At 38.4% G+C, this 19,384-nt stretch overlaps 1 protein-coding gene across 1 annotated transcript in view; it reads right to left on the bottom strand.

Moving 5' to 3' along the window:
* Window positions 1-1,133: 1,133 nt before the first annotated feature.
* The window catches only part of LOC121390207 (ATP-binding cassette sub-family F member 3-like), a 37,117-nt gene continuing 18,866 nt past the window's right edge, over window positions 1,134-19,384 (bottom strand). The window contains exons 10-19 of the mRNA XM_041521977.1: window positions 18,524-18,546; window positions 17,894-17,949; window positions 15,117-15,317; window positions 14,123-14,199; window positions 11,502-11,546; window positions 10,526-10,655; window positions 8,581-8,761; window positions 4,819-4,951; window positions 3,044-3,131; window positions 1,134-1,838 (exon numbers count right to left, since the gene is read on the bottom strand). Coding sequence (XP_041377911.1) covers window positions 1,683-1,838; window positions 3,044-3,131; window positions 4,819-4,951; window positions 8,581-8,761; window positions 10,526-10,655; window positions 11,502-11,546; window positions 14,123-14,199; window positions 15,117-15,317; window positions 17,894-17,949; window positions 18,524-18,546 — 1,090 coding nt within the window. The 3' untranslated portion in view covers window positions 1,134-1,682. The remainder of the gene's footprint in view (window positions 1,839-3,043; window positions 3,132-4,818; window positions 4,952-8,580; window positions 8,762-10,525; window positions 10,656-11,501; window positions 11,547-14,122; window positions 14,200-15,116; window positions 15,318-17,893; window positions 17,950-18,523; window positions 18,547-19,384) is intronic.

Below are 19,384 nucleotides of genomic sequence, written 5' to 3'. Positions count from 1 at the left end.
TGGAACCAAAAATCGTACTGCTCACCTTCTTTCTTCCCAAGTTGAACAAGGGCTTTCAAATAGCATATCCTGGATTGGACAAAACTGGCCAATCGCAGCGAAGCTGACGAAATCCAGCCAAGGGAATGTACTACGCGCAAATACTACTTGCGATCGCATGATACTACTTTCAATCTAGCGCGGCAGTCTCATATTTAAAAAACCCCATTTTTTAAGACGAAATGGAAAAGCACATTTACACGTTTCCGCATAGCTCTCACATCCCTGAAGATAACTTCGTGGTACAGGGCCCAGACCTATTTCCTTGTTATCTAGAATATCTAAAACCCAAACACTATAGTTCTCTTATTCAAATAATAGATTATAAAATACTAAATATCTCCTTATTATTAAAGTTATTTATATATTATTCTATTTTTACATCACACCATTTGTATGGGGCCCCAAGGGTCAACATTCCTTTGCTGGTCATAAATAGGACAAAGAAGTTCCCTCCCAAAAAGCTATGAGTCAAATTTACGAAGCCTGTTTTTCTTAAACGCAAGTGTTTAAGCATTATAAATGTATGTAGTTACATGCGTGCAAGTAAATAAACTGGATGCGAAAATTAAGCCCTATATTTGTGGTCAATGAATTAAAAATACAGAAATTTATCTTGTCGTCATATGTTGCCAATATATAATAGTGAAGGCAGAATAGAAAAAAAAACCCCAGAAACAAAACAAATAACAAAATAAAATCAAATAAAACAAAAAAAACCCCATTGCTTTTCATTGTGTGCATACAATCAACCCTGCAAAAGCTCAAAGCCCCGTTTTACAAAGCAATCTTAATGCTAAGATCACCTTAAGTGCCAAACTATCTTAATGCTAAGATCACCTTAAGTGCCAAACTATCTTAATGCTAAGATCACCGTAAGTGCCAAACTATCTTATGCACTTGAAGGGACAGACCCTAGTTTCAACCCGTAAAAATGGACACTAAGTTTAGCTAATCTACAAATCTGTAACACACTTGGATAACGTTACAACAGAGTGAAACAAAAGTCTGTGACGTTGAAACGTTGAAATACCCTTAAAAATAGACTAAGAGGCGACTCCATGATTGTTATTTCTCAGACACATGTGCATGTTTAAAAGTATGAAAAATGCCTTTTGTGGTATTAGAAACACCAGGATGACCAGGCCCCGTGCTTATAAACTTTAAAGTCTAGACTTTAACGTCATGGCAACACCATTCAAATAGCATAACGTTAAAATCTGGACTTTATTGAAGTCTAGACTTTAAATTTTATAAGCACGGGCCTGAAACACTTTGGCTATTCGAAAATGAATAATCTAATTAATATAATATAAGTAATGTTTGATTTCAGAGATCATAAACGGCTCTAATAGTGAAAAATATGTGTTAGTGTTTAAAAACTAGGGTCCGTCCCTTTAAGGTGATTTTAGGGCTAAGATCACTTCATAAAATAGGATCCTGAACGATAAGATTTGCTGAGAATACAATAATATTTTGTGTTTTCTAAAACTGAGGCAGATATCTCAAACTGAACACAACATCACAGCTTCATCATGTCTCACCACAACAATTATTTCTCAACAGAAAGACATCACATTTGTTTGGACTGTCATAAATAAACTTCTAAAATCCTGTCAATCATGGCTAGAATTAACCAATCATCAAATGCCTTTCTCCTGTAGCTCCACCTCCACCTGATTTTTATACTCGTCAAATCCGCCCTCCAGCGATATACAAGTTTTGTTTGCAACCACCCAGAGTTCATTGCATACTTTCCGAATTAACCGTTCGTCGTGAGAAACTAAGACAACTCCACCCTGAAAAAGAGACATGAAACTAACATGAGGGAAATGAATGTTTTATTGTATTACTGGCATTGATGTCTTAATGGTTAGCCAAAATGGAGATTTTAATGTTAGATTTTCAATGTTTGTAAAATTGAAATGGCCTTTATTGAAAATGAAAATGTAGTTAATTAATACCATCTCCTGATATTTGACTACAACTTGACATTGTAATTTATAGGAAATAAAATTAAATTTAACCTAGTATGAATATTAGAACGGTCAGAAACACGTTTAATATACAGCCACTAATATTTTATGCAGAAAAATATATTTGATATGTAATTACAATCGTTAAAAAGTCTCTGTTAGTTGATAACATCTTAAAAATTGCAGCTAACTCAGGAATGTTCCTTTAAACAAGAACCCCTGCAATTAACAAAAACCGTGCCATTGAAAAACAAAACCCCCGAATATAGTCCATGCCAAAACAAGTGTCATGGAGAATTAAAAACTCCATGGCAATCTCCACGATATTATGGATTGCCGTGGCCAACTGCAGGGGTTGGACAATGTATACATAGGGAAATGATGTGGCAATTCTATCAGGCATAAAACAAGCATTCTGAGAGTAATGCTAAAGCAATACACGTCCCCTACAGGGCCACACACATTTTCATATCTCCATAGGTCAAGGGCCATAACTCTGTGAACAAGCATTCTGAGTTTAATGCTAAAGCAATACATGCCCCCTACTGGACCCAACACATTTTCATATCTCCAAAGGTCAAGGGCCATAACTCTGTGAACAAGCATTCTAAGAGTACTGCTAAAGCAATACATGTCCCCTACAGGGCCCAACACATTTTCATATCTCCTAAGTTCAAGGGCCATAACTCTGTAAAAATGGGTGAATCATCATTAATGAAATGAAATTAAATGTTTTATTTAACAACGCACCCAACACATTTAATTACAGTTATATGGCGTCGGACATATAGTTAAGGACCACAGATATTGAGAGAGGAAACCTGCTGTCGCCACTTCATGGGCTACTTTTTTCGATTAGCAGCAAGGTATCTTTTATATGCACCATCCCACATACAGGATAACACATACCACGGCCTTTGATGTACCAGTCATGGTGCACTGGCTGGAGTGAGAAATAGCCCAATGGGCCGACTGACGGGGGATCGATCCCAAACCGACCACGCTCCTATGATGGTGTTTTGTGTTACCTGAAACTTGTTGAGAGCGTCTCCGAGAGCTTCAATCGTTTCCATGTCCAGATGATTCGTCGGCTCATCAAGAATGAAGAAATTTGGGCTGAAAAATAGTGAAACAGATCAGCATTAGAAATTTAAGTAATTACGTGTAAATATTGTGAAAAAAAGGAGATGCTAATGGTAATACAGTCCGAGATAAAAAGTGGGTTAAGAAAAAGAAAAAATCGGGAAATTTTAATATTCAATTAGTGACTGGGGACTAATATTGACCCTACGGTTAGCATAGGATGGAAGTTAATGTTTTATTTAATGATACACTCGACACATTTTATTGACGGTTATATGGCATCAGACATATGGTTAAGTACCACACAGATATTAAGAGAGGAAACCCGCAGTCACCACTTTATGGGCTACTCTTTCCGATTAGTAGCACGAGATCTTTTATATGCACCATCCCACAGACAGGATAGTATATACCACGACCTTTGTTACACTAGTTGTGGAGTACTGACTGGAATGAGAAATAGCCCAATGGGGCCACAACAGGGATCGATCTTAGACCGACCGCGCAACACGTGAATGCTTTTTCACTGGTTACACCAGTTGTGGAGCACTGACTGGAACGAGAAATAGCCCAGTAGGCCCACCGACGGGGATCGATGCTAGATTGACTATGCATCAGGTGAGTGCTGTACCACTGAGCTACAAGCCGCCTACTAAGGTTAGGCTTACACAATGGTTTAAAATGGTGGCCACCATTCAAAAAGTAAGCAAAGTACCAGCTGAAACGACGTACGTTTTGGACAGAGAAAATGATACAACATTTTGGACAAACCATGGAAAACCTGGGAACACTGTACACACGATTATACATCTGGAAAAATTCTGGATATGTCATGAGAAGTAAACTTTCTGAACAGTGACACCTCTTAAAATCTGACATCACTAAACCGGAATTCCCTTTTTAATTTGAAAATCGCATTCCCTTTGTCGAAGGGAAGGAAGGAAATGTTTTATTTAACGATGCACTCAACATATTTTATTTACAGTTATATGGCGTCAAATATTGAAAGAGGAAACCCGCTGTTGCCACTTCGTGGGCTACTCTTTCCGATTAGCAGCAAGGGTTCTTTTATATGAACCATCCCACAGGCAGGTAGATTAAAAAGATAATTTTGTTTTTTAAGTTTTGTGTTTATTTGTTGTAAAAGTTACTGGCTTAAAATTCCTGCAGGCAGACAGAAAATTGCCATAGGTGACCATTCTGCAAAATCCTTTCAAAACTAGGTAAACTATTTTATATTGAAATCCTGGATTATCCAACCAAATCTGCAAAATTACTAATCATTATTTGGATCAAGCTTATACACTGAGTTCCTGTCTCAGACACTGATCGCATAGTGATTAATGATGATCTTTTGTCATGGTCATTCCTAGATTTTAATTCTTAATGTAATTAATATTTTCATATACTTCCCGTTTGTGACACCCCCCAATAGCCGATGTGTATTTTTCTGCTGGAGTGCCAACCCATCCCAACCCCAACCCTCAAAAATCCCCCAAACCAAACCCAAACCCAACCCCCAAAACCAAACCCAACCCCCCAAAACCAAACCCAAACCAACCCCAAAAAACAAAACCCAACCCAACCCAACCCCAAAAAACAAAACCCAACCCAACCCAACCCCTAAAACCCCAACCCAACCCAACCCAAAACCCCAACCCATCATGATTGATTCCATTCATTCATTCTAAGATTTATTCACCTGATGTTTTGTACTTACTTTGTCATACTCATCACCGCGAACGCCACTCGACTCTTCTGACCTCCTGAAAGACTGGACACCGGCCGTAATGCCAGCTCACCACTCACTCCATAATACCCCAGCTGACCTCGGTACATCTCGGACGTCTTGCCTAGACAAAGCAATAAACAATAATATATATATATATATACCCATACCCATACCCACTGCACCTGTTGTGACGTCACTGCTTCATGACGTAACGACAGTTACACGTTACCTGATGATCGCTCATAGCATGAAACTTTTAATTTGTAACAAAAGGTGTAACGGTGTATATATATATATATATATATATATATATATATATATATATATATATATATATATATATATATATATATACATACATACATACCTGTACATACATAGATATTCATACATCAATACATAATCAATACATATATATCAATACATACATACATACATACATACAATATATGGATATACATACGGTACATCAATACATACATACATACATACATACATACAATATATGGATATTCATACATCAATACATGCTAGCCAGTGCCAGGTCTGCCCACTGTTTCATGCAGGTAAGCGGGATCAACTGCGTAGATTGTAGGTCCCATGCATGTGATTGAGTTAAAGAGCATCCTTTTTATGGATGCCTCGATAGCTCAGAGCGCTACGTGGTTAGTCTCGCAATTTGCAGGCGATTCGGTGCCACAGGTTCGAGTCCCAGCAACGGCATGGGACAATTTGTGAGGCCAGAAAGGATTTAATTATCCCCTGTGCCAGTGTGTTAATATCTATGTATGTAACAGTCAACCTCGACATACATACAATATATAGATATTCATACATCAATACATCAATACATACATACATACATACATATACTGCAGAGTTGAAAATTAACATGAAATCCAAGGTCGCCAGCTGGGCCAGTTGAAGAAAAATCTTACTGGCCCTTCTCAAGTTCAACTAGCCCTCCAATTATCACATTGGAATTTAACTGCACAGGTAAAATTAAAACTATAGTGTTTTTTGTTCAATAATAACCGTTTGCATTAAAGAAAACCGATGAATTGACATTTAACTTCATAATGAATAAAGTAAAAATTGATATAAAACATGTTGTTAAGTTTTAAATCCATACCAACTCAAATAAAAAAAAAGTTGAAAAAGAAATCCAGTATAAATAAACATGTTTCTTTACAAAGTACCATTAAATTAAACATATTAAATCTCATTTTCAATACTGGGTAAAAAATAATGCAGTAGAAAGAGACTAAATGTAGAACAGTGTATTTGCTTTAGTCTGGGAGTGGCAGTCCTCTTTGTGGCTATGCAAGAGGGGTGAAATTCCCAGCAAATGATTTCCTTGGGAGTGGCTGTTCTCCTAGATAGAGATCCATGGTGTCATCCACTGTTTCGCCAAATGCCCAGTCGACTCTGCTTTGTGTAGAGATACGACCCTGATGATGTATTACGGTTGTGTCATTCAGATTACCTTGGATAGCAGATTTTAATTTTGGATACTAGACTTCAAGAACCCAGTATCCCGCCGGGATACCATATAAGTTAAAAATTATAAGGTTGTTTTGTGATTTTTAATTTTGCATCTAAGCCATAAAGTTGTCATTTACCGTCGAAGTTAAGTAACAGTAGTTTCAAGCTCGTACCTAATGCTACGCCATAACAATATTTCCTCACTGAAATACACCGAAAAGGCTTACTTGATATTTGAATATCAGGTAACCATATCCCAAAGCGGGATACTAAATTCTCAGGTGGGATACCAGATTTTTAAAATGTTTGTATCCAACTGGGATACTGCACAAAGTTTTAAATCTTGAACATTGCAGTAAGCCATCGGACATCAGGCTAGTAGGTACAAGGTTCGCAGCCCGTTACCAGCTCTCACACAGAGCGAGCTTTAACGACCACTACACCCTCTTCTCTCTCACTAACCACTTACAACTAACCCACTGTCTTGGACAGACAGCCCTGTTAGTTGAGGTGTGTGCCCAGGACAGCATGCTTGAACTTTAATTGGATATAAGCACAAAAATTAGTTGAAACAAACAAACATATTGGCAAGATCCAACTTGTTAAAAAAAACAGACAAAAAAGTATTATCCTGTACAGGTGTGAAACATTATCCATTATACATTAAACAGGTCAAGCCGGCTCAGAGCTGTTATCATGAAAATATATTGTCTTCCCTAATTGCCAACATCCCTATTTGCAAGTAAGCAAGGCATTAAATAGATAAATTGATGATAGATAAATAAGACAAACACAGTTATTCTAAGTATGACTGGGGTTGAATTTCAGTTATACTAGCCTGTTAATTAATTCCCCAACTGTCGATTCACTCCTAATGTGTACATGTGCCAGATTTTACTACCACTTCGACTTGTACAACCAATCAAAACACACATTTTATTGAGCTTATTTCCTGTCCATAAAACTTGGAAGTGAAAACAAAACAAAGTCTGTATCATGTGTATGGTTGTTACTGACGATGTAGAGAATTCTTGTTACTGCATTTTGTAGAAAGCTAGTCCAAGTTGAATATTAATATATACTTATTGATTTATTGATATTATACAATGACCAATGTCATTTATCAAACAAATGTCAGTTGAAAAAAAAAATATTGTGAGCTAGCAGTTGTTTTTTTGTTTGTTTTTTTGACCTGTGTTAAAAACCATTAGCCCATTGGGCTACTGGGCTTGCATTTGTCAATAGACCTGTGTTAAAAACCATTAGTCCATTGGGCTACTGGGCTTGCATTTGTCAGTAAACCCGTGTTAAAAACCACTAGCCCATTGGGCTACTGGGCTTGCATTTGTCAATAGACCTGTGTTAAAAACCATTAGTCCATTGGGCTACTGGGCTTGCATTTGTCAGTAAACCCGTGTTAAAAACCACTAGCACATTGGGCTACTGGGCTTGCATTTGTCAATAGACCTGTGTTAAAAACCAGCAGCCCTGTGTTAAAAACCACTAGCCCATTGGGCTACTGGGCTTGCATTTGTCAGTAGACCCGTGTTAAAAACCATTAGCCCATTGGGCTACTGGGCTTGCATTTGTCAGTAGACCCGTGTTAAAAACCACTAGCCCATTGGGCTACTGGGCTTGCATTTGTCAATAGACCTGTGTTAAAAACTACTAGCCCATTGGGCTACTGGGCTTGCATTTGTCAGTAGACCCGTGTTAAAAACCACTAGCCCATTGGGCTACTGGGCTTGCATTTGTCAATAGACCTGTGTTAAAAACTACTAGCCCCGGGCGTCAGGCTAGCAGATTTGTCAAACTCTCATAAAGATAAAATCTATAGTCCCTTCCAGTTGAACGGTACAGGTTTAATAATCACACAAAGTGTGAAATATACTAATATCGCTGATAAAGATGAAACCTAGAGTTCCTTCCAGTTGAACGGTATGGGTTTAATAATCACACAAAGTGTGAAATATACTAATATCGCTGATAAGTGTGAAATATACTATCGCTGATAAGTGTGAAATATACTAATATCGCTGATAAGTGTGAAATATACTAATATCGCTGATAAAGATGAAATTTATAGTCCCTTCCAGTTGAACGGTATGGGTTTAATAATCACACAAAGTGTGAAATATACTAATATCGCTGATAAAGAAGAAACCTAGAGTTCCTTCCAGTTGAACGGTATGGGTTTAATAATCACACAAAGTGTGAAATATACTAATATCGTTGAGCACTAACAACGCTGCTACGTAACTGTACCTGGAAACCGTGTGGCTAGGAGTTCCACCGAGTTGACGCTCATGTCCAGCTGGTCGACGTGATGCTGGCTGAAGTAGCCGATGCGTAGACTGCGGTGAGCATGACGGACGCCCTTCACCGGAGACAGGTCACCCAGCAGAATCTTCAGTAGGGTCGTCTTACCCGCACCATTCTCACCAACCTAGAAACAGAGTTAAGTTTGTTTAATGACACTACTAGAGCACATTGATTGACACCCTTCACTGGAGACAGGTCACCCAGCAGAATCTTCAGTAGTCGTCTTACCCGCACCATTCTCACCAACCTAGACACAGTTAGTTTGTTTAATGACACTACTAGTGCAAATTGATAAGACGCCCCCTTCACTGGGGGTGGGGGGTGGTGTGGGGGGGGGAGACAGATCACACAGCAGAATCTTCAGTAGAGTGGTCTTACCCGCACCATTCTCACCAACCTAGACACAGAGTTAGAGTTTGTTTAATGACACTACTAGAGAACATTGATTGACACCCTTCACTGGGGGTGGGGGGTGGGGAGACAGATCACCCAGCAGAATCTTCAGTAGAGTGGTCTTACCTGCACCATTCTCACCAACCTAGACACAGAGTTACAGTTTGTTTAATGACACTACTAGAGAACATTGATTAACACCCTTCACTGGGGGTGGGGGGTGGGGTCGGGGAGACAGATCACCCAGCAGAATCTTCAGTAGAGTGGTCTTACCTGCACCATTCTCACCAACCTAGACACAGAGTTACAGTTTGTTTAATGACACTACTAGAGAACATTGATTGACACCCTTCACTGGGGGTGGGGGGTGGGGTAGGGGGAGACAGATCACCCAGCAGAATTTTCAGTAGAGTGGTCTTACCCGCACCATTCTCACCAACCTAGACACAGAGTTACAGTTTGTTTAATGACACTACTAGAGAACATTGATTGACACCCTTCACTGGGGGTGGGGGGGGGGGGGGGGGGGGGGGGGGGGGGGGGGAGACAGATCACCCAGCAGAATCTTCAGTAGAGTGGTCTTACCTGCACCATTCTCACCAACCTAGACACAGAGTTACAGTTTGTTTAATGACACTACTAGAGAACATTGATTGACACCCTTCACTGGGGGTGGGGGGTGGGGGGTGGGGGGGGGTGGGGAGACAGATCACCCAGCAGAATCTTCAGTAGAGTGGTCTTACCTGCACCATTCTCACCAACCTAGACACAGAGTTACAGTTTGTTTAATGACACTACTAGAGAACATTGATTGACACCCTTCACTGGGGGTGGGGGGTGGGGTCAGGGAGACAGATCACCCAGCAGAATCTTCAGTAGAGTGGTCTTACCTGCACCATTCTCACCAACCTAGACACAGAGTTACAGTTTGTTTAATGACACTACTAGAGAACATTGATTGACACCCTTCACTGGGGGTGGGGGGTGGGGTAGGGGGAGACAGATCACCCAGCAGAATTTTCAGTAGAGTGGTCTTACCCGCACCATTCTCACCAACCTAGACACAGAGTTACAGTTTGTTTAATGACACTACTAGAGAACATTGATCGACACCCTTCACTGGGGGTGGGGGGTGGGGGGTGGGGGGGTGGGGAGACAGATCACCCAGCAGAATCTTCAGTAGAGTGGTCTTACCTGCACCATTCTCACAAACCTAGACACAGAGTTAGAGTTTGTTTAATGACACTACTAGAGCACACTGATTGACGCCCTTCACCGGAGACAGGTCCACAGAGGTGGTTCGATCCTGCGACGCAAGCACCTCAGGTGAGCGCTCAACCGACTGAATTAAATCCCAGCCCTTGGTTCAGTAAAATGCTGGACAACAAAACAAACTACTTACTATACAAATACTGAAATCCATAGAGGCATTCACACATATATTGCAGAAAATTGGGCTGTTTTTTAGTATACTGTACAACATAGTACTACTTACTATGCAAATTCTGGAATCCATCGAGGCATTCACACATATATTGCAGAAGATTGGGTTATCTTTGGAGTAGTAGAAGTACACCTCGTCAAGCTGTAAAATGGGTGGTGATAGTTTTTCACACTGGGGAAATCTGAAGAAAAAAACATCCATACAGATAATAAACAGATAATAAACATCCATTTTAAAAAAGGTCATAAAGTCACATTATCAATACTAAAAAAAACAATGACAAGTCTCCATAATCAAGAAAATCTGTATACGGCATAAAAAAAGCCAGTCTCTGGTCAGTACACGCATCGATTTTCATCTCGAGCATCAACATTTTTTTTTTTTTTTTTAGAAATTTCTGCGCCATTTCATTTTGGGTTCTAATGAGGTCATATGGAGGCAAAGTTGAAGTTGTAACAGTTGCCATTACTATATGGACTATGTGAAGAAAAGCATGTAGGACATCAAGGCAAATAAGGGGGCACCATGGCCAATGACAAGGGATCAAGGCAGGTGAGAAGGATATAAATATATATATACATGTATATATAATTTTCTGTGCAATTGATACCTTAAAAATCCCACCACCCCCACCCCCAAAGAAGAAAACCAACAAAAATCCCCCAAAGAAGAAAACCAACAAAAATCCCCCAAACAAGAAACCTCCAAAACCCGAAATTGCCCCATCAATTCTGAAACTTTAGTCTGACCAGAGACCTAATTCACTAAACTGTCACAACTTTGTGATCTCGTAGTGCAATGCTAAAAGACTTGCAAAGAGGATGCTTTGTTTTCTAGCAGAGCTTAAGAGAGCTTTGTGAATTAGGCTCCAGATGCAGACTAGATATTTGTTTTGGCCTGAGTTAATAGCCATAATGTTTACATAAAGGCAAAATCCAATATTCGACAACAGTTACTTAAATTGTATTTCTTCATATGTGTGAAAGTTATTACTTTACAAAATAAGTGTTGGCATAGCAATACGTACCTCAATACCGACTCGATTTCCTTTTCCACAGGTTTTAGTGGTGGTCTGAGAAAGAGAAAAAGATTCAAATTAAATAGTTTATAGTCCGTCCCATGGGAAATGAATGAATGAATGAATGTTTAACGACACCCCAGCACGAAAAATACATTGGCTATCGGGTGTCAAACTATGGTAAATGCAAAAAAATTGATGATCAACATCAATATAAACATCCCATGGGGAAAGCATTTTTTTTCATGCTATGAAATTTACTACAAGTTATTTATTTCTGAGCCAATTGTTTTCTAAATTCAGACAAAATAGTATATTTTTGTTATTTCCAAAACACTTTTATTTTTATTCTTACGTCAAACCAAACGGAAATTATTTACAAAAATAATTTTTGTAGGAGGATGGGATGGACTATAATTATCTCAGACATCTAAGTCCGAGCTGATCCTGTCCATTGTCAAACTGGCCAGTTTATTATACAAATTGGCTACAACATTTAGTCTTTGGCTAATAAAATAGTCTTTAAATTATCCACATTTTAATATATGTAATGTTTAACAAAATATGATCAGACAGATCTGAAAATTGGCTGAACCACAATCCATTCCAGTGTGAATGAAGGAAATGTTTTATTTAACGATGCACTCAACACATTTTATTTACGGTTATATGGTGTCAGACATATGGCTAAGGACCACACAGATATTGAGAGAGGAAACACGCTGTTGCCACTTCATGGGCTAATCTTTTCGATTAGCAGCAAAGATCTTTTATATGCACCATCACACAGACAGGATAACACATACCACAGCCTTTGTGGTTAGAGCGAGAAATAGCCCAATGGGGCCCACCAACGGGTATCGAACCCCGACCGACCGCACATCAAGCGAATGCTTTACCACTGTGCTACATCCCACCCCCATTTCAGTGTGAGCAGTATTAATTAAGCATAGTGTCTGGCGACTCACGGACATGATACCACAAAACGTTAACATGGCCACATATTTTCAAAGCTACATACTATAAAAATAGTTGTAAGCTATGACAGCACTACCACACGTCATAGCTCCCCTGCCCCTCAAAAGTTTTACAACATTACAGCACAAAGATAGTTTCGAAAATATTGGCCGTGGTAAGGACATATTGCTCAAGTTTAGAATTCCCTTATTTTTATTGTTAACGGTCATCAAAGATACACCAATATTTTGGTATTCATTCATATCACTGTTGTAAATGTATTTATACTTGAGCGTATGTTCATTTAAGTTATATCAGAATAAAACATAACTGATCAAAATTTACCTGCTGTTGTTTTTGTTTAAAGGAACATACCCTAGTTTTTAAACACTAAGGCATATTTTTTACTATTAGAGCTGTTTTTGATAACTAAAATCATACTTTACTTCCGTACATTCGAAGTGTTTTTGGTCTTACTGGTGTTTTTAATATCACAAAATGCATTTATCATATTTTTTTAAAACGCATGTGCGTCTGAAAAGCACGTTATGGAGTTGAGTTTTAGTCTATTTTTAGATGTTATTTCACCATTTCAAAGTCACAGAATCATGTTTCACTCAATTGTAACTTTATCCAAAAGTGTTACAGGTTTGTAGATTAACTAAACTTAGTGTTAATTTTCACGGATGAAGTACTATTCCTGACTTTATTGTCATGTAGTAACCTCCCGATAACCTAACTGACCATTCAAAAATTTATTTCAATACCTCGTACATTTGTATTTTCTTTTTAAATCTACATCTCATGTGTATACAAAGTAAACCACAACTAATTCTGCCTTAAAAATTATACAAAACACACATTGTCATGTGTCAGGATTCGAACCTATTCCACCCAATAATATGCATCGGATAGTTTGTAATCTAACATCAAACATTTCACTCTAGCTTTATCTAGTCTTATCAGCTTTCAGATTTAGAAACTGCATCATGAATGAAGGGAAAAAGGTTTTATTTAACAATGCAGTTAAATAAATTTTTATTTTCAGTTAAACCAACCAAATATAGTACAGTTATGTAGTAGTGTTGATATAAAGTGCTCCTACTGGCAGTAGCTGGTGTGAATTTCCCTATTAGCTCAGTTGGTAGTGCGCTGGACTCTCGCACTGAGAGGCCATGGTTCGAATCCCCTCAGTGGAGGTTGATTTTTCTGTTACAGTTACAAGGGCAGCACAAATACAACAATAAAATATAATATAGGAAGGAAGGAAATGTTTTATTTAACAACGCACTCAACACATTTTATTTAAGGTTATATGGCGTCGGAATATAATATAGAGTTTAATATTATACACCGTCAGGTAGCATTGGGATCAATCCCCGTCAGTGTGCCCATTGGGCTATTTCTCACTCCAGCCAGTGCACCATGACTGGTACATCAAAGGCCATGGTATGTGCTATCCTGTCTATGGGATGGTGCATATAAAAGATCCCTTGCTGCTAATCGAAAAGAGTAGCCCATGAAGTGGTGACAGTGGGTTTCCTCCCTCAATATCTGTGTGGTCCTTAACCATATGTCCCGATGCCATATAACCATAAATAAAATGTGTTGAGTGCGTCATTAAATAAAAACATCTCCTTCCTTTCTTCCTTGTCAGGTAGGTTGCCACTTACAACTTCTCAAGTAACTTCAGTTTACTCTGAACTTGTGATGCTCTGTTGGCATTGTATCGGAACCGGTCTATAAAAATCTGCAACAATCAAGATATTAAAATATAACATTGACATTGTAAAAGGTAAGTACATAAACAGAGATTAATCTAATTTCACCTTCAAAGCCTTTACAATAAATAAATTTATTTCTTGAAATAATATCTAACCACTACAGGTATGCATGAGTCACTGCCCTTAACAGCCAACATAGCTAAGTGCCCAGGGCCCTGTTCCACGAAGCAATCTTAGCACTAAGATCACCTTAGTGCATAAGATAGCTATGCACTTAAGGTGATCTTAGGACTAAGATCGCTTTGTGGAACGGGGCCCAGGCCAGTCAGCATGGCTAAACTTTAACTCAATCGTGTCGTTGTTGTTTTTAAATAATTAAACTTTAAATAAAACCTCCCCCCCCCCCACCCCCCCCCCCCAACATGCATTATGATAAATATCAATTGGTACAACTCAGGCACAGCGGAATCAAGTAGACATTGAGGGAGGGCTGACTGATATCAAGGGCGCAAAGCAAAGTTTCTAGGGAGTTTCGGGGTATGCTCCCCCATAACATTTTGAAAACTAGATATCCTGAAATGCAATTTCCTGCATTCTACAGGTAAAATTCATATTTGCCTTAAGGTTTTCTTTGAATACTATTTTTTATTCAGAATTATTGGGGCGGCTACAGCCCCCAGCTCCCCTTGCAACTACAAACCAAGTTTTATTTTTTAGGACTTACAGTTTATAAGAAATGGAGCTAAATACAAAACTTATAATATTGAGCTAAACATAAAATTTTATGCTGCTGGCAAAAAAGTAATTATACTTCACAAAGGTGAGTCACTAAAACGACTGAAGCAGTGGACGAGAAAAAAAGAAGAAGTACCTTTCTAAAAAATTAATAGGCGTCTAAACATACACAGGGATCGAACTGATACATCGCCTCCCAACAGCTCACCTGTATGTGATCTCTGTATTGTTTTTGAGCTTCGTATTCTCTCTGTTGGCTTTTCATCCTTTCCGACCTCGTTTTGTAGAAGGCTTCGTAATTGCCCCGGTACGAGTCGATCTTCTGTGAGTGGAGGTGCACAATATCGGTCGACACGGCGTTCAGGAATAGTCGGTCGTGAGAGACAACCAGGATTGTTTTCGGCCATTTCTGTTTCAATGAAAAAACACAATAAAAAAATAAGTCCATTGTGTTTGGCCATTTCTGTTTCCATAAAAAAACACAATAAAAAACATATGTCCATTGTTTTCGGCCATTTCTGTTTCAATAAAAAAACACAATCAGAAAATATGTCCATTGTTTTCGGCCATTTCTGTTTCAATAAAAAAACACAATCAGAAAATATGTCCATTGTTTTCGGCCATTTCTGTTTCAATAAAAAAACACAATAAAAAACATATGTCCATTGTTTTCGGCCATTTCTGTTTCAATAAAAAAACACAATAAAAAACATATGTCCATTGTTTTCGGCCATTTCTGTTTCAATAAAAAAACACAATAAAAAACATATGTCCATTGTTTTCGTCCATTTCTGTTTCAATGAAAAAACACAATAAAAAACATATGTCCATTGTTTTCGGCCATTTCTGTTTCAATAAAAAAACACAATCAGAAAATATGTCCATTGTTTTCGGCCATTTCTGTTTCAATAAAAAAACACAATAAAAAACATATGTCCATTGTTTTCGGCCATTTCTGTTTCAATAAAAAAACACAATAAAAAACATATGTCCATTGTTTTCGGCCATTTCTGTTTCAATGAAAAAACACAATAAAAAACATATGTCCATTGTTTTCGGCCATTTCTGTTTCAATAAAAAAACACAATCAGAAAATATGTCCATTGTTTTCGGCCATTTCTGTTTCAATAAAAAAACACAATAAAAAACATATGTCCATTGTTTTCGGCCATTTCTGTTTCAATAAAAAAACACAATAAAAAACATATGTCCATTGTTTTCGGCCATTTCTGTTTCAATAAAAAAACACAATCAGAAAATATGTCCAGTGTTTTCGGCCATTTCTGTTCCAATAAAAAAACACAATAAAAAACATATGTCCATTGTTTTCGGCCATTTCTGTTTCAATAAAAAAACACAATCAGAAAATATGTCCAGTGTTTTCGGTCATTTCTGTTCCAATAAAAAAAAACACAATCAGAAAATATGTCCATTGTTTTCGGCCATTTCTGTTTCAATCAAGAAACACAATCAGAAAATATGTCCATCAAACGGATTCGATCCGTTAAATTAAGCACCTAGGCCTTAAAAATAATTATAAATTGTGTTTCCGTGAATGTTTAAAAAATAAATAGATGGTTTAAAGTTTGTTTTGTGTAACAACACAAAAATTTATTTATTAATCACCGGCTATTGGATGTCAAACATACGGTCATTTTGACACAGTCACAGAGAGGAAACCCACTACATTTTTCCATTAGTAGCAAGGGATCTTTTATATACACTATCCCACAGACAGGATAGCACATACCATGACCTTTGGTATACCAGTCATGGTGCACTGGGTGGAAAAAAAGTAAAGTTTGTTTTATTTAACGACGCCACTAGAGCACATTGATTTTTTATCTTATCATCGGCTATTGGGCGTCAAACATATGGTCATTCTGACACCTGCTGCTGCCACATAGGCTACTCTTTTATGACAGGCAGCAAGGGATCTTTTATTTGCACTTCCCACAGGCAGGATAGCACAAACCATGGCCTTTGTTGAACCAGTTATGGATCACTGGTCGGTGCAAGTGGTTTACACCTACCCATTGAGCCTTGCGGAGCACTCACTCAGGGTTTGGACTGGGATCTGAACCCAGTACCTACCAGCCTGTAGACCGATGACCTAACCATGACGCAACCGAGACCGGTGCACTGGATGGAATGAGAAATAGCCTAATGGGCCCACCGAAAGGGATCGATCCCAGACCGACCGCGCATCAGGCCACCGCTTTACCACTGGACTATGTCCCGACCGGCCAGTGACCAGACGTGGGACAGAAAGTAACAACATTTAAAGGGTCAATGTAGAAATAAGTTAAAATGCGTACATGAAGTTTTAATTTTGAAGTGTCACTCACAAGATTGGGGGGGGGGGGGGGGGGGGGGGGGGGGGGAAGGGACTAAAATTCAGAATTCCATACAAATTCATATACATTTTAGAATAAAGTTTGTTTTGTTTAACACCACCACTAGAGCACATTGATTAATTAATCATCGGCTACTGGATGTCAAACATCTGATAATTCTGACTCGTAGTCATGAGAGGAAACCCGCAACATTTTCTTAACGCAGAAAGGGATCTTTTATATGCACTTCCCCACAGACAGGAAAGCACATACCACGGCCTTTGACCAGTTGTGGTGCACTGGTTGGAATGAGAAAAAATCCAATTAGTTAAACAGATCCACTGAGGAGGTTCGATCCTGTGACGCAAGCACCTCAAGCAAGCACACAATTGACTGAGCTAAATCCCGGCCCTTTTTAGAATAAAGAATAAAGTTTGGATCTTGGAAAGTGTAAAACTTTAACAAAATAACAGAAACCCCCCCTAAACCCCCCACCCCCTCCCCCCCGAAAAAAAACAAAAGACCCATTTTCTTTTTCTTATTAAATCAAAACCTACATGCACACATACTGAAACCATTTTCAAATATTAAACTGAAAATTAATATTTGAAAATATTATTTTAAATTAATTAATATTTGTCAACTTCACCTGTAGGTAATTCTCCAGCCAGATAATTGCCTTCATGTCCAACATGTTTGTAGGTTCTGTGGACAGACACAAAATAAACAATATAAATACACTCAAATGAATTGCACAATATTAAATATCTCATTTACAGGTATACGGAAAAAAAAGAAGAAATGTTTTATTTAACGACGCACTCAACACATTTTATTTATGGTTATATGGCGTCAGACATATGGTTAAGGACCACACAGATATTGAGAGAGGAAACCCGCTGTCGCCACTTCATGGGCTACTCTTTTTGATTAGCAGCAAGGGATCTTTTATATGCACCATCCCACAGGATAACACATACCACGGCCTTTGATATACCAGTTGTGGTGCACTGGCTGGAGCGAGAAATAGCCCAATGGGCCCACCGATGGAGATCGATCCCAGACCGACCGCGCATCAAGCGAGCGCTTTACCACTGGACTACATCCTGCCCTCTCTCTCTGGGTGGAAGCTGGTACCGGGTTGCGAACCCAGTACCTACCAGCCGTATGTCCGATGGCTTAACCACGCCACCGTGGCCAGAGCTACATGATTACACCGGAAGACCGATATTCAAGGGAGCTGTTGTACTGTAGTTGAAAACATTTAAGATATACTTACCATCAAGTAGTAGCAAGTCTGGTCTGAAAGTAAAACGAATTTGTTGTATGTTTTAAATTTAACATAATCTATGCAATTACAGTACGGTAAGAAAACTTAAAGGAAGTGAAGATATGATTGAAGACACGGTCCTCAGTACATATTAAAGGAAGTGAAGATATGATTGAAGACACGGTCCTCAGTACATATTAAAGGAAGTGAAGATATGATTGAAGACACAGTCCTCAGTACATATTAAAGGAAGTGAAGATATGATTGAAGACACGGTCCTCAGTACATATTAAAGGAAGTGAAGATATGATTGAAGACACGGTCCTCAGTACATATTAAAGGGACAGACCCTAGTTTCAACCCGTGAAAATTAACACTACGTTTAATTAATCTATAAACTTGTAATACATTTGGATAAAGTTACAACTGAGTGAAAGATGAGTCTGTGACTTTGAAACGGTGAAATACCCTCTAAAACTAGAGTAAAACCCGACTCCATAACAGTTACTTCTCAGGCGCACGTGTATTTTTTAAAATATGAGAAATGCATTTTGTGATATTAAAACCACCAGGATGACCAAAACCACTTCGAATGTACGGAAAGGGATAATATAAACAATAAGATCTAAGTAAAGTATGATTTTAGTTATCAAAAATGGCTATTAATAGTAAAAAATGTGCCTTAATGTTTAAAAACTAGGGTATATCCCTTTAAAATAATTATCAGTTTATTGTCTACCGTGTGGTTATTTTGACAGCTGGTCCCAATAATGAGAAAAAAAAAAAAAGTTTGTTTAGTTTAACAACACCAATGGAAATATTTTATTTAACGACGCACCTAACACATTTTATTTATGATTATATGGCGTC

Source organism: Gigantopelta aegis, chromosome 15 (genome assembly GCF_016097555.1).
Source record: "Gigantopelta aegis isolate Gae_Host chromosome 15, Gae_host_genome, whole genome shotgun sequence".
In the NCBI taxonomy this organism is placed as follows: domain Eukaryota; kingdom Metazoa; phylum Mollusca; class Gastropoda; order Neomphalida; family Peltospiridae; genus Gigantopelta; species Gigantopelta aegis.
Note: the sequence above shows the minus strand (reverse complement) of the source record. Positions and strands in the feature narration are given on the sequence as shown.